At 43.4% G+C, this 16,776-nt stretch overlaps 1 protein-coding gene across 11 annotated transcripts in view; it reads left to right on the forward strand.

The window, feature by feature from the left end:
• SLC8A1 (solute carrier family 8 member A1) overlaps positions 1-16,776 on the forward strand; it is a 383,276-nt gene that overhangs the window by 330,096 nt on the left and 36,404 nt on the right. For all 11 annotated transcript variants that reach the window (XM_043604090.1, XM_043604089.1, XM_043604093.1 and 8 more), the window contains one exon: positions 3,918-4,017. In XM_043604090.1, the coding sequence (XP_043460025.1) occupies positions 3,918-4,017 (100 nt within the window). The remainder of the gene's footprint in view (positions 1-3,917; positions 4,018-16,776) is intronic.

Below are 16,776 nucleotides of genomic sequence, written 5' to 3' on the forward strand. Positions count from 1 at the left end.
GACTTTGTCTGAGGGGAGAGCAAGGAAGAAGCAAAGGTGGATTCCAAGAGATTGTGATGTGTGGAGAAAACCAAGCTCTATTGGAAGAAGCCAGTGAATCCATTAGAAGCAAACCGTTCACACTGCAGACAGGACGCTTTTGTTCTGGAGGGGGAATGGGAAGCTCTCCCTATAAAACATCCACCCCATTGACAAGTTCTCATTTATAATTAGTCCTCCTCGGGGCGCCTGGGTGGCGCAGTCGGTTAAGCGTCCGACTTCAGCCAGGTCACGATCTCGCGGTCCGTGAGTTTGAGCCCCGTGTCGGGCTCTGGGCTGATGGCTCAGAGCCTGGAGCCTGTTTCCGATTCTGTGTCTCCCTCTCTCTCTGCCCCTCCCCCGTGCATGCTCTGTCTCTCTCTGTCCCAAAAATAAATAAAAAAAACGTTGAAAAAAAATTTATAATTAGTCCTCCTCTTCAGATCCTAGGACATTTTAGCACAGTCAACATACTAAAGGTATATAGTGCCTGTGAGCAGAGAGTTCACAACTGAGCAGATGAAATTGGATTCCTGGTCCTCTGGATGATGAAAAGTCATTTTTCAGAAGTTAAGCAGATGGGCCGTAGAGTGAGCTTAGAATTTTGAGGCGAAACTTGCTGTCCATTTTAGCTGCTCCCTCTGTCCCTACTCTACCTCCCACCCATCTCGTTCACACAGCCCTGACAGCTAAGACCCCAGGAGAGCCACACGCTAATTCTGGAGCGGGACATGAAAAGGAACCTCGTTCTCTGGTGTTCCAGAACTACAAACCCACGGTGCAGCTGCATCTTCCCCAATTATTTCTCAAAAGCAGACTCTGCTCCTATTTGGAAAACCAGAATGAGGATCCCAACAGGGACAATCAGGCCAGGACCTTAGAAGCCTCAGTATTTTATCTCGATGTTTCATAGTAGTGGCCTCTTTTCCTTTAGCTGGATCCATTAATTATTTTTTAAAATTAGTTCACAAACGGAGGTGCCTGAGAGGAGACAGGTAGAAGGGAAAATGTCTTTTTGCAATTGAAGTGAAATTTTTTAAAAAATAAAAAATGCAATTAAACGTTCCCCTTCAGGCTGCTGCAAATCTCTGTTTCTTTCACTCATTCTCATGCAAAGGAACAGGGGTAAACACTGGGACCTGTGCTTTCTGGGCAGACCCCAAGTATCAGAGCTCACCTGTTGTTTGATCTAGAACCTGCGGACTGACACACACATACACAGGTTCCCTGTGATCCCAGGGGTGCAGATACCTCAGACTGTCCATTTCCACGGACCAGTCTGTCCAGATGTAGCCAACCTCACTCTTCCTCATGCCCCCTCTTTTCACCTGGAATCCGAGTGCCTGGTGCCACCTGTTATAACGGAGATTCTACTACTTGGCATTTCTGGGCAAGTTTGCCCTCCATCCCTCCAGGGCTCTCATGGGGAATAATTGTATGGGACAGCCTGCCATATGGGACAGTCTGTCTCTCCTTTATGGGACAGCCGGCCTTCCCCTTCCACGCACCCAAGACTAGGAAGAGCAGTCACAGAAACTTTCTGCAGGAAGCATCGGACTGGGTGTGGCAGGGCACGGTCTTCCAGGCGGCAAAGCGTTCTTGGGTCCAAAGCTCTCTCTCGTAACCACTCCAATGACCTGGACGTTTGAAAGCTCCCCAGTCTCTTTACAGAAGTCCACTTGTTCGGGGTTCTTATCTTTCTAGAATAGCTTCCATAGGCTATTTCCTCCCGTCTCCTCAAAGTTCACCAGTAGTTACTATTAAAAGGAAAGGGAGGTTGAGGGCATGTTCCTGAAGTGCCCTCGAATATCAATATGATATTATTCTTTTAAGAAATTTATTTTTCTAGGTCCATAGCTGTTTTTAAAGAACCTATTCAGAGCTCTTAAAACTATATGAGAGACTCGAATCTGGGTGGTACCTCACAATGTCCCACTCTGCATTTGCCTGCTGGGTTCCAGTTTACTATTTTGTGACTAAGGGTTTGGCTTCCTGACACCCACTGCTGATGGTGAGGCTATGACAATAGCCTACAGGTCCAGTGCAGTGAGAGTTCAAATTCATCTTACTTAGTGTCCCCTCTTCCCATGGATCAAGGGAGGACACGTATGCAAATTAAGCCCTCGGAGGAACCAGGCTGTCCCACAGTCCCCCAGAGTCAACATGAACCAAAGTTTACAATCTACCCTGGGTTTTTCATACACATAAATTTTAACTTTCATTTATTTTAAAACTTTGTTCTTTAGAGATGTTTCTTGAGGCAACTCTGTGTGTTTAACTATTACAGCAGTTTATCTCTTTAACTGTTTATCTCCCAGGTGATGGGATTCTCTGCCTTGGCATCAGAACAGAGGGCTCCTTTGGCGAGACCTTCCCCAAGTTTCCATTACAGTTAGGAAAAATCAAAGTCATTTCTTGTCATATCCTGCACAGAACTGTGAGTTGGCATCAGCCAAGACACTCAGTGTGCTTGATAAAATGGGGCTGAGTCCAGAGAGAAAAGACATGCCTGTCCTGTGCCTGAAGATACTGTGGCCAAGAGCAGTGACGGTTACAGCGGTTATCAGGGGTGCTAGCAGTTCTAGACACAAGGCTAGGGCGGAAAGGTCACCACCCTAAGGAAAACATCTAGCAAGGAACGACGTTGAAAGTACAGAGTGGGCCAGTTGGAGGTGGGCCCTTTCATGCTTATTATCATCTCCATGTTCAGATGACTCTTGTCGAACTAACACACTTGACGTTCCGACTGAGCTTTGGCCTTCTGTACAGGCTGCTCAGATCACATTTTCTTCGCTCCCAGTTGGCTGAGAACTTGCTCGCTCTCTCTCTCCCAAGCCATAGTCAGTTGACATGCATTGCATTAAACGTGTATAGATGTTGACCTGAGACAAATAATATGTGTTTTCTGCCTCTTTGCAATTAGTGGGGATTCGAGGATGCTCTGACAGTAAGTGTGGATATGTGTGGTAGACTAGTCCACGCAATAGTCTCTCTGGGCAGGGTACCCTCATGTCCTGGGAGTGACCCTTCTCCCCGTAGTCGCTATGATTGGTGGTAGTGCTTTGGGTGTATCTGCCTGCTTGGTTCTCCTGTGAATGTTTGGCTGTTGTTGTTGTTACCTTAACTGACATTTAGAAAGTTAGAGGGTGCTCACTGTAGAAAGCCAAGTGCTTAAAAAGAAGTCTAAGAGAGAAAAAGAAGTCTAAAGAGAAAAGTAACAGGGAGGGAAATCTAGCGCAACATCAATTGCAATGTGCCCTAAACCATATGAATTAAACTTCTCTTGTCTCACCTTTTCTTGTTTGCAACAGAAGTAGCGTTAGAGTGGCTTCTCTAACAGCCGCCAGGCTGACAAAATCAGTAGCCACAGAAAAATCCATTTATTGATGATCCTGCAGCAGAATTCTTGGGGCTCTGCTCTCTGGCTGCATTTCATTGATAAACCAAAGCACAATAATAACAGTTTTTAGTTCCATAATCTATCTGCCAATTCCAGCTATTCAGAAACATGTAATGCTGAGCAGGCCATATACTAATTCAGTTATAGACAGGATGCCACAGTTGAAGCCAGGAAAGAAGCAAGTTCATGAAGCATTCAAGGGGAAGGGATGGGCTTCTGCAACGTCTGCTCTTCTAAACACTGAGGCCATTCTTCCCTGGCCATTAGGCAGTGAAAGAGGCTCGAATTTGCTATGAAGCAATTTCTATTTCCGAATGGTTCCAGCCAAGGGCTATGCTCGTTTGCATAATCGTAACAGTGTTTGATGTCAATACTGTTGTTCTGAGCCTAACATCCCCTACCCTTCGTAGAACTCTGGGGTTTCAAAATCACCAAGGTCTTAGATTTCCCAAGGCTTTAACCAACCCAACAGTTATCTTACTCTTTCCAACCCTTCTAGAGTACCGTGGACAAACTTATTAAGAAGACAAACTTAGCCCTTGTGGTTGGGACAAACAGCTGGAGAGAGCAGTTTATCGAAGCCATCACTGTCAGCGCTGGTGAGTACCTTTCTCTGCATGCTGTAAATGACAACGGCCCACACTGAGCTTGCTTTTCCTACTGGGACCACTTGGTCTATGTCAAAGCACCAACGACCTTCCAGGGTAAAATTAAAAGAGGAATAAATGTTTTGGTAGCATACCTGCACATTTCAGAGACTGCCTTGGACTTTCTAGATGAAGCACATGTCTTCAAACATGGCATTCTTCTCCATCTACACTGTGTCTTTCTTTCTGGAAATAGACAAGATAAACGTAAAGGCGTTTAAGGCTTTTGTGTCTCTAATTCACAGACAGCCAATCACAAGTCTTTGTCCGGGAATTTCCCTGAAGCAGGAGAAGTGGCCAAATGAAGGTCACTACGGAAGGAGCAAAATGCTAGGTGGGAGAAGGTGACATTAAGACACTTTATCATTTTACACTCTCTTCAACCGTGTCTAACAGATCAGCGTTTGCACTGGCTCTAGAAGTGCAAAGGAAAATCCTACCAAAACGAAGTTGTTTTCAAACTCAAGGAGTCAGAGACCCGAGGGAATTAAATATAGAAAGAAAGGTCTTTTTCTTGACTTCTCAAACCTTGTCCACTGTCTGTATGATCGTATAAAGACAGAGGAAAGCCCCTCTCAAAGATGCATGAAAGCAACACCATTGTGGGATTTCCCTCCTTAATCCTTCCGTTCCATCTTGACTGGTTCTTTCTCTTTAGCACTCCCCACAGGTCCATCTTCTACTGTTGCAGCTATTGAACAAGACTAGAATGTTCTAAATAGTGATTCCCACTGAAAAGTATGGAACCAACATCACTGGCCGTTAGGTCGTGACTGCTAACACAACCCCCTCTTTCCAATCTGCCGTAGAATAATCTGACAGATGCTCTGAAGTGGGAACAGAGGGTGGTAGGATTTTTGTGCCTCTTTGTGATTAATGCTGTTTATAATCACACTTTGGTTTCTTGCAATTGAGTAAATAAAGGAAACTTATGAACCTTAAATGATGGGAAATTGCTTGGAGAGATTTGGAATTTACATGCAAATTCTCCTCGGGGGAGGGGAAAACTCCCTGTGTTAGCCCCTTGGGGCTGCCTTTACCAAGTACCAGAGACTGGGTGTCTTACAAACAAGCTCACAGTTTAAGAGGCTGAGAAGTCCAAGATCAAGGCACTGGCAGATTTGGTGTCTGGTAAGACCTTGCTTCCTGGTTCACAGACAGGAACTTCTGTCTTCTGACTTGTCCTCACATTGAGGAACAGGCAAGAGAGCTCTCTGGGATCTTTTTTATTTTTTATTGTTTTTTAAGTTTACTTATTTATTTTGAGAGAGAGGGGTGGGGGGGAGAGAGAGAGATCGATCAAGGGAGGGGCAGAGAGAGGGAGAGAGAGAGAATCCCAAGCAGCCTCTGCACCATCAGCACAGAGCCCGTTGCAGGATTCAAACTCATGAACCATGAGATCTTGACCTGAGCCAAAATCAGGAGTCAGACGCGTAACCGACTGAGCTACCCAGGCACCCCTGGGGTCCTTTTTATAAGGGCTTTATCCTCATGGCCTAGTCACTTCTGAAAGGCACCACCTCCTAATACCATCATATTGGGGATTACGTTTCAACATATGAATTTGGGGGTGGGGGGCACAGTCTATAGTACTCGCTCACTATGTCTTATGTTTTTCTTTAAACCAAACATTAGTATCTGAGGCATGAGCTTTATACTCCCTCTTCACAGAGTCAAAAACTAAAAGGACAAAAATGCTTGAATAAGAAATTGCTGATGAGACCAGTTGAAAACATTAAAAATAATGAAATTATTTTATGGGCTTTGTTACAGCAGAATCGAAACGTTAAAAACATTAAAAGTAGCATAAACTTTAATGAACCATTCCCAATGGTTCACAGGTCTCCTTTGGCTGCAGACGTATGAGCATTTATATAATGGTCACAAGCTGGACATCATTAATTCATTTTTCTACATGTCCATCGTTGTTCTTGGTGGAAGAGATAGGACAGCACAGGAAACAGACAAATACCCCAGCCCAAGTGGAGCTTATATTCTACCCAAGGAGGCAGCAAATAAGGCAAACAAAATCAAGTGTGTGTATGACGATGAGCTTATCATGGAGAACAACAAAGCTGTGGGGAGAGATGAGAAATATACGTGAGGCTGCACTCGACTGTGGCCAAGAAGACACCATCAATAGACACATTAGCCATGCATTTTCTTTTCGAGCAGTGGAGTGGGTTTGTGTTAATTTATTCACACATTTTTGTAATTCACAGGGACCAGCACACACATTTAATGGCCAGTCCTTCAGAGTGGCAAAAGGGCAGCTTAGAACGGTGAGAGAGATTTTGCCACACACAAGACCAAAGTTGTGATCCTGGTCAGAACAGGTATACAGCAAACCAACTATAAAGACGCTAATGCTTCCTAACTTTCAAGGGGCATATTTGGTTTGCAAACACTTTTCATTTATAACGTTGAATTAAATCCTCTCAAAATCGTATGTGAGAGGTATTACGATTACCCTGATCTTCTAGAATCTGAGCCTTGGTGAGGCAATATGTCTTTGGAACAATGCTCAGAACCCCAGTCTTCCAAATGCTAGTCCAGTGGGCTCTCTACTACCCTTAAGAAAGAGAAGTTTCAAAATGAGTCAAATTGCTCCCTCTGCTCCTCTGTCTGCTTGAGGGACTCTGGTTTTGTCCCCTCTCTTGGTGCCATGGTTTCAGCACTCTCATGATGGGACCGACTCCTGCCCAGATCCTTTGAACTGTTGTTAATGAATGAAATACAAAACCTCTCGAGTGTTCTTATTTGTCATGCAGCATGTTGTGTTTTATGTTACTAAATGACTGCTTGGAAATAACACAAAATTGCTCAGACATTTGCAGGCCGCTGGGTAAATTGACCTTATTTACAATTTTGAGACAAAATATCAGAAAAGCAAACCCATATTTTTTAAGCACTAAATTATTAGAAGGGCAGTTAGAAAGCTCAATATTTGTCATTATGATTAAATTTAAGTGTCTAAAGAATGTTAATGTTCTTCGGTTGTTAAATGGACAATAAAATTTGTAAAGCGTTATTGAAAACAGACTTTCATTGGATTTTAAGATTTCATTGCAAAAGAGTTGAGAATCAGAACCGTTTGCCTTATTAAAATATTAAATTGCTGTTAAACGGCTCTACTGAGACGCTTTTTCCTATGCAATTTTCCGTGCAAAATTGAGTCTATCTATCTTGCCAAACAAATAATAATTTTGGAAATAGGATTTTACTTCTGTTTCTCACTGATTATGTTTAAATTAGTTTCGAGGCAACCCCCCAGCAGTCTTTTTGTTCCCCTGCTTTTCCTTAACCTCAGTTCCTGGGCTCAGTACCTGGGCTTCCCATAACCTTACTGTTTCTGGGAACCAAGTTCTTAGAGTCTAACAGTTGAAGAGTTCAAGGATTCATAAGACTCCAGAGATGAGGTAGGGTCTAGACAGTCTCGTCCCCGTGGTGGTCCTTCTGTCGCCTCCTGGGTGGGATACCAGGAGCAGTAGCATGAAGCAGTTAAGCGACCGTCGGGTACTTCTAAGATGTGTCAGCAGACAGATGCTCTTCGACGAGAGGCTAGCACTCACTGCCATGTCCAGTATGAACTGTCCCCATGTCCTCCTTCCCAGTGTCTCCATCCAGGCAGAATGGAGGGCCGGCCTTAAGAAAATGTGTACCAGCTGGGATATAGAGGAGAAACGGTTAGGTCAAGGAAGATGGCAGACTCCATCTGGGTGAAGAGAACCAGATGCCAGTGCCCCAACTCCACAACCACCATATTGTTGTTCTTCGCAGCAGTCCTGGGCCATGGTGAGGTGAAGGAGAGTGGTTGCAAGCCTGGCTTTGGAGTCAGATGTGGATTTGTGTCCCAGATCTCCAGAAATTCTCTGGGTGATTCTGGACAGAGTACCTCCCCTCTAAATCTCTGTTCCCTCAAACGTAAAGCAGAGATAACTAGTCCTCACCTATGGAGTTGCTATAAGGATTAGTCAAGGCAATTCATCTTTTCATGAGGGCTGTTTCTACACTTAGATAGACTCTGTTATCTGGGAGACAGATATTGTGTGTGTGAGATCTGTTATTTGGGAGACAAATCTTGTTGAAGAGTCTCCAACATAACCAAATTTTGTGTGAATACAGTCGATTCAGTTTAATTGCTAAAATGGCGAAGTGACTAAAAACCACTGTCCCTTTTGTAGTATCAGGCACACCACTGAATAGGTAAAAAACTGAGATTCAGAAAAGCAACAGAACTTGCTCAAGAAGCAAGGCTGGTAAATGGCAGTGCCACGGTACAGGTCAGCCCAGGATTCTCTCCAGTGTGAAGGGTTCACTCACTCGCTGTACCTGGGGACTGAGTCTGTGCCCGTGCACACACACACGGATACACGTATGGAACACACATCTGGTAGGGGATATCTGATATGCACAGACATGCACGTGTGTGCACATGAACACACAGGGACATGCAGACGTGTGCACACACAGATATGCACAACGCGTACAGACACGCACGTGTATCTTACACAGCATGTATCTTTCGTCATTTGGATAATTGAGCCCAGCTTAAAATATGAAGGGTTTTTTCCCTTTAATATTCGTTAAGTCTCCCTAAGCCTAGTTTATAGGCCCATAGGGAGGATACACCAGCCAGTTCCCCAAACAAGAAGTATGTTTGCCTACATGCATCCATAGACTTCTCCTGCCTCGTAATTTGTGACCTTCTTTAAAGAAAGTCAACAGGCTGCCCTCTCTCTTATCTGGCAATTTTGGGGTCCTCCCAGCACTAGGGATTTTTCCAGAATTCTTTTTACTACTTTTGACATAGAGTTTGCATATCCGACATAGTATCTGCTGGCATCCTCATAACAAAGGAACACTCCAAGGCGGCAAAAGAAAAAAAAATCCTTCATGTGGTCTCGGTTCTGTATCTTACCAGCTGTAAAACCTTGACGAAGTATTTAACCTTTCTGAATTTTCGTTTCAGCAGCAATGGAATGAGAGGGTTGGACTAGGCAAGTTCTAAGAAAGACCCCATCCAGTATTGAAATTTGGGAGTTCTGTCAGCAGACGGCATAGTGTTAGAGTACCCCTGACAGCATTGTGTTTCACGGCCCACCTGATTTCGGCAATGGAAACCTCTATTCTTCCCACCCACCCGGCTTAAGTTAGCTCTTCTGCACAGTTAACAGTATATGGTCCACACCCATTCTCCCAAAAGGAAAGGGACGGGAAGATAGTCTTTAAAGTGTAGCCTCAAAGAATCTAAGTGAGATGATGCTTTGAAAGTGCTGAATTTTCTTCTGGCTCCTTAATGGGAAATCAGAAATGTCTGTGAAATCTGTAGGACAGACATTCAAAACTCGGCCAGGCTGGTGGATGCGGCTGGCCTGTCCACACTCACTCCACTTCACAGTAGACTACAACCAGAGACCCGACTTCAGGTACATAAGGAGGGCATGCTCTCCCAACGCCTACCAAGCCAGTGTGGAAACTAGTTCGGGTTTGAGGGACGCTTCGTCATCAACTCATCATCCATGCATGCTATGTGGAGAAATAAGTGTTCTCAATTAAATTGAATTACTTCATAGCAAAAACTGTCAACTCTGGTGCCCCAGACAGTAATTCACTTGAAAATACTGTCAACTTGACAGACCCACTCCATAGGCCTAAATGAAAATAATAAAAATGGTGCCTCAAGTGGGCATGGGATTGCCATGCAATCTGGTCTAAGCAGGAATCATGCTAGCATCTCTCCTATTACTGAACACCATTAAGGAAGAGGCACTCTCATTACTTAATGTGTTAACCCTGGGTCATTTGAAAATCCCATTTAAGCAGTTTAAAAAAATGCTGCTGGGTCAAGTTTGGCACAGCCTCAGCATAACTATAAGACAATCAGGAGGGAGGGAGGGAGGGAGGGAGGAAGGGAGGAAGGAAGGAAGGAAGGAAGGAAGGAAGGAAGGAAGGGCTGGCAAAGTAGAGGGAGAAGGTGCTAGAGACTGGGAGTTTCCATTTTGCCCTGTTTCTTGTGTGACTATACAGATTCTTAATTATCCTTTACCTACAAATGATAAGCTGACTTTTTCATTTAATGAACAATGGTGTGCTGGTTTCATGAGAAATAGGCACAACAGCCTATACCTCTGTATGAAATTGTGGCTCACATCTGCTTAAACAATATTACCATTTATTGGTTGTCTTCTACATGGCCAATGCCCTCTATTATTTCTAATCCTCACAGCTATACCCTAAGTATTTTTTTTTTCATGACCTTACAGTCCTGAGGTTGCTTCTGTAACATGTTTCATTAGGGTCACACAACTAGCAAGTGGCCAGCTAGAATAGGAAGCCCCATTGTTTTGAGTTCAAAGTTGATAAGCTTTCAGTGAAACCCTGGGTGTCCCTCCCACAATTTTTAAAAAATTTTTAAGGTTTATTTGAGAGAGAGAAGGAGGGGTAGAGAGAGAATGGAAGAGAAAGAATCCCAAGCAGGCTCCACACTATCAGCGAAGAGTCCAATGCAGGGCTCGATCTCCCCAACTGTGAGCTGAAATCAAGAGTTGGATGCTTAACTGGCTGAGCCACCTAGGTGCCCTGTCCCTCCTACAGTTTTCATTCAGGTCTTAAGTGACTAGATTTCAAATGAGTTAATGCAAGAGAAAGGGACAAAGTTGACGAGTCCTTTACTCTTGGTTACACACAGCGAGTGAAGTGTTTACAAATGAGTCTGCAAGCACTGGACAGAGGCACAGAAAGACCAGAAAGAATACCAGGTGCAGAAATGGACAGGTTCAGTCACTGCAAGGCTAATCCCATCATGAGGAACCCAGAAGGGCTTCCACATTCTTTTTGTGATCTTGGAATTGTATTTATATCTCCTGCTAGAAATCATGTCAGGTCTTCAGAAACAAAACAGAATCAATTCCCATTCTTTTTTTCGAGCTCCTGCTGTTTCCCGGTGGTATGATCAGCAATTCAGGCAGGTTTTTCATGCTCTGCACCACCAGCATGCTTGAACTAATAGGAAGAACGATTATTTTAAACTCTAACAGGAGATGTGAACAACACTGTTGCCCTCCAACTTGGTTCTCGTTCCTTCTTCTAGTATACAGCTAAAATATTCATGTGCGTTGCGATAGTGCACGTAACATGGGTGACAGCATTTCATGTAAAAATCGTCCACTGGAATCTCTGGCTTATCTGGAGACTTGAGTTCAAATGATCAAAGAGCCGCCGACTAGTTGGACGGCTCTAGACAAATCTTCTAACGTCAGTTGTGAAATTAGGGGATTGGAATAGGTGACATCAGTCTCTGGAACATGGAAATGGTCCCCTGATGGACCCTTCATTTTCAGCAATAAATGTCAACTTGCTTTCCCTGGTCCTACTACTTGAAACTTAAAGCTCTGACTTTAATCAAGTGGAGTATCTGCCTTACAGTACACGTTTGATAAATTGGGTAATTACACCAACGTGGCTGAAGCTCATTTGAGACATCTAATGTTTAAGACACACCATCTGATGGTTACATTAACTAAATTCAGTAGCTGCTCTTCCTTGCTTTGAATTAGATATTAAGAAATAAAGCTTCTTTACCTTTTTATCAGAGTCCTTTTCAAAACTGCCCTCCCTGAATTATAATTTAGTTATAATTTTAATCTTTAAAGTATAATATTTGAAAAGTATTGTTTTATCTTTCCTTAGAGTTAGAATAATTCTTCATGATGTCACTCACTATAAAGCATGATAAATCCCTACTTTAAAGACATTTTATTTTCCCAGCAAATTAACTTTTATCACTTCTGCAGTTAGAAAATCATAACTGTATAATTCGATGTCTCCTTATTCTCTCTGGCTGTCGGAAAGCTCACTTGATGTTTTTTCCCCCAACTGGTCAAAATTCACTCAATTCACGTGTCTGAAAGCCTCCTTTATTTATGCTTTCTTTGGATATTTGTGTCCTATTTTATCTTAAAGTATGTTATGCTCTGTTAGTAGGTACAGATCCACTCAGATCCTCTTAGAAGTAGTAAGAATCTAAATTAAAATCCTTTTTAGTTTTAAATAACAGCAGATCTGTCCTGTTGACCATTATTTCCCTAGCACTTAGGACAATGTTAAGCCATGATAACTATTTGTGGAAAAAGAATGAATGAATTTATGTGTGAGTCAATGTTTTTCAATCCACATGTAACTGGATTAGAAGCCTGTTTTCACTACATCATACAGCTATGTCTGATCTACAAGAAAATCTATATAAATACGTACAGACTCTCATATAGACAGATGCCATGTTTCAAAAGCGTTCAGGCATACATAATTCTTGTCTAATAAATACAAATACATAGAACATGCAGCTACTCATATGCATGTGTTTGTACACATAAAATATATTTTGTATGTTGCAAATTGAATGTACAAATCTATATTTAAAGTGGCTTTTTTCTGTCAGTTTTCTTAGTGGAATTTTACCGGTATTTAGCTGATAATCCTGATCCTAACTAAGAAAGAGGAAAGGCACAAGGCATGAGGAAGAAAGGGTTACAGAAATTTCCAGAGAGAAAACTATTTGGGGCCCTATTCGCAGGTTAGGCAAAGCAAATCTAGAATATCTATCATCTTTAAAATGTCAGTGGTGACAGGATAAAATGTTGAACCAGGTAGCTTTGACCCTGTTTTAGAACAGCGCAGGCCAGCTACACAGGGGCGGGAGTATGAGAGGGTGGGAGAAATAAGCAGTTATCTTCTGTCCCTTGGATATGTGTTAGCTGATATTTCTGAAAAGAATATTGGCTTGGGGCGCCTGGGTGGCGCAGTCGGTTAAGCGTCCGACTTCAGCCAGGTCACGATCTCGCGGTCCGGGAGTTCGAGCCCCGCGTCGGGCTCTGGGCTGATGGCTCAGAGCCTGGAGCCTGTTTCCGATTCTGTGTCTCCCTCTCTCTCTGCCCCTCCCCCATTCATGCTCTGTCTCTCTCTGTCCCAAAAATAAATAAACGCTGAAAAAAAAAATTAAAAAAAAAAAAAAAAAAGAATATTGGCTTGTTGAGCTGTTTCTCTCTTAAATTGCTTATTACAAAATCTTCAGGAAAACACAGTGCTGAAGGGCTCCAGAATGATTCAGCGGCTCTTATTTGTAAGCCTGAAGTCACGTCTCTGATGCAGCTTTTGTCTGGAGAGGCAGCAGCTCAGCTCTGCAAACAATGCTCCATCACTGGATCCAGTAGGTCTTTTGTTGGCGTTGGCTGCTGAGATGTGAATACAGTTCTTCTAGTGGTTGCTTACAAATCAATGCATGAGGCATGGGGGGCATTTCATCCCTAGGCGAGAGCCTTCGTACACTGTTTTCAGTGGGGGAGACATTTCAGCATAATCCAAAGAGGTGGAAGTAGGAGTAAACATGGCCACGGCCACCACATACACACACCCCAAAGGCAGAGGGGAGCCTCATAAAAGTGACTTGCAGCATTATCTCTTGCTGTTCAGTCTGCTTTCTTGGTAAAGACCGTGTCATGCTGGTTCTTGCAACCAAAGCCACTTACCTGAAGCAACAGGCTTGGACACACACCCCCCCACCCCATTTCAGCTCTCCTGCCTTGCCATTGTCTCAACACGTCTGGCTTGGTGTTATGTCTTCTGTCCTATTAAGCACATCTTAGGGGCACCTGGGTGGCTCAGTCGGTTGGGCGGCCGACTTCGGCTCAGGTCATGATCTCACGGTCCGTGAGGGCTGTGAGTTCAAGCCCCGCGTCGGGCTCTGTGCTGACTGCTCAGAGCCTGGAGCCTGTTTCAGATTCTGTGTCTCCCTCTCTCTCTGACCCTCCCCCGTTCATGCTCTGTCTCTCTCTGTCTCAAAAATAAATGTTATAAAAAAAAATTAAAAAAAAATAAAAAAGCGCATCTTAGAACAGAATCTGCCCAGAGCTAAAAAGGAGCTTACTGAGCAGCTATTCCAACCTCCCCTCATTTTGATAAACAAGAAACTGAGACCAGAGAGGGAAAGTGTCTCATCCAAGGTCACACAGAGCCTGTTTTAGAATTATTGGCCCTTGCCAAACTTTATAGTATTGCTCTCATTTTTTCTTTTAGAGTTGGTATTTGTAGAACCAGCACCTTAGCACTTATTCCATCCATGCCTGGCCCCTGATCTTCCCCAAGGACCTCTGAGTCTCTTGATGATGTGATACTTTAGGGTTAGACAAAGCAAAGACCAAAACTTTCCTGAGTCAACAACTCTGCAGCACTGAATGAGTGAACGATCTCACCAATGGTGGACAGTTTCCTGTTCACACAAGCCGCACAGCAACCCTGTGCAGTATGTATCCATGAACCCATTTACGAGATGGAGGAACAGAAGTTAGGATTCAGACCCCAACCTATAGGTTCTGATTCTAGACTCAATCCTCCTTCCATCTTGTCACACTTGTGACTCCAGAGTTTAATGCCTGTAGGCCATAGGCTTAGTCCTTTTCTTCACACTATGCTCTTGCCTCAGGGCCTTTGCACAAGCTGCTTCCCCACACACACAAGAAAGGCTTTCCCTCTGTTTGGATGTTATCACCATTAAGGTATCAGCTTCCAGGTCACCTCTTCAGAGGAGTGTCTCAACTACCCAGTCACTAGTGTGAGAATAAGCCCACTGATCCAATCAAAGGAGGGACACGGAGACTTGGAGCACACTGAAGTGAGGCTTCAATCAACGTTCTTGCAAGAGCAGGTATCTGATGGACAGGCACACTCAGGGTAGTTACAGCAGACAATTTATCCCCCAGCATATAAGTCCCACCCCTGATTCCTCATTGGCTGAGTTCTACAGAGGTTACAGCCTTACCTGGACATCACCTCTGCCCATGTAAAGCAACAAGTAGTCTGACTGGAACAAATGTACATTTCCTGAGGTGACTCAGAGACGTACAGTCCTTCCTTTGTTCTTCGGTGCATGCTCATTGCAAAGCCTGCAAAAATAAGCCCAAGAGATAGAGAGGGGGGAAAAGACCAAAAAGTGAAGTGTCCAAGGGTCTGGGACTCCATTGTGGTGGGAGTGGGGTTCATACATATTTTCATTAGGTTGGAAACCTATTGTTAACTAGACAGCACAGCTTTTATTTGATATTTCTGAAAATGAATCACCTCCCTTACTTCTCACATGAATACACTACTTGACTTCACTGTCTTCCTAGCCCATATCAGTAGCTGAAATCATGAGGTTTGTTCATTTGTTTTACTTGATTGCTATCTATCTCTCCCGGTCAGAATGGAAGTTCTGTGGGGTTTTATTTGTGTATATTTCCAATGCCTAGAACTCTCCCTGACACATAAGTTATTACTAAATATTCACCGAAAAAAAAAATGAATGGTACAAATAAAGTCACTCTTTCAACCACTCCATTCCCTTTAAAGATTGACTACAGATACTGGTCCAGGTTAGGGGTTCGGCCTAGAGTTGCGTACAAAACAGCAACGTAAAATATTCTTAGAGTTCCGACCCATAAACTTAATCGCATTTGTTCTGTGCTTTAACCAGATAAGAAAAACAGGCCATAGACTTATAGATAAGGAGAGGGAAAGAGATCTTTTTAAGATGGTTTATATGGAAGAAAACCATTACCAGAGCTCCATCAGGGCTATTATTTATGGAAAATTAAAAAGCTCCTGGCAGACAAACTTGATTGTCAACACCCACTGTAACCAGCCTACCCTTTATGGAAAGTGCACACAAGTAGTGGGAATGGAGGTACCCCATCTGGATGAGCCAATCCTCCCGTCCAAAACAAATTTTACTACATAGAAGCATACAGCTTCTTTTAAAAACTTCATTTATCTTGTCATCAGAACCAATGATGGGGTTTTGGAATGGTAGAGGTTCAGAGCTGACAGCCAGGAAAGAATTCTTGAGACTTCTTTAGCATAAAAAGGTGATTTGATTAAAGTATGGGGACAGACCCATGGTCATAAAGAGCTGCACTGGGGTTGTGAAGAGTGACTGGTTATATACTATGGAGTTGGGGGAGATAAAGTCAAGAGGTAGTTTCCAAAAGGATTTTCATATGCCGAAGCAGATTCACAGGATGTGGGAGGCCTAGGCATTGTCAAGCTAAGGTTGTTTGTCCCTCTAGCAAAGCATTAACATTAAGACAGTAGAGAGTTACTGGGGAAATGTTATTCTCTTTATTTGCCTCAAGTATTTGTCAATGGGCTGCAGGTTATAAGGAAATTTAATTTTACCTGCAATTTCCTTCTTCCCTCTGTTCCCCATATCATTATGGAGGGGTGATTTTGGCGGCTCCTGGAAACTGAGTCTACAGGTTTCTGGAGATTAGGTTATTGATAAGATTGCCTTTTGCTTATAATTTACTAATGTATTTGTAAACTGATGGAGACTGATGTCTTGCCTGTGATCTTTAACCATTTGTTTTCCCCTTTCCTTTGTTCTTGGACAGCCCCCGGGGAGGGGGGCGTGCTAGCTTGTGCTTTGCCCTCAACTTGCCTTATGCTCTCTCATCACTAAGGATTAAATTAGTAATAGCTATCCTCAATTTCCAGGAGTGGAAACTGAAGCACATGGAGAATCTGTGCCCGAGAACATGTAAATCACTTCATGAAGTCCCTTTGTTGTCAGCGGCAGGCCTATTTACTGGGGCCTTGCTGAAAATCACAACAGAGAGAAGGAAACACGGGCAAGCAGATGAGGGGTGCTAAGTAATTGCAATCATTTTGTATTCTAAT

Source organism: Prionailurus bengalensis, chromosome A3 (assembly GCF_016509475.1).
Source record: "Prionailurus bengalensis isolate Pbe53 chromosome A3, Fcat_Pben_1.1_paternal_pri, whole genome shotgun sequence".
Classification (NCBI taxonomy): domain Eukaryota; kingdom Metazoa; phylum Chordata; class Mammalia; order Carnivora; family Felidae; genus Prionailurus; species Prionailurus bengalensis.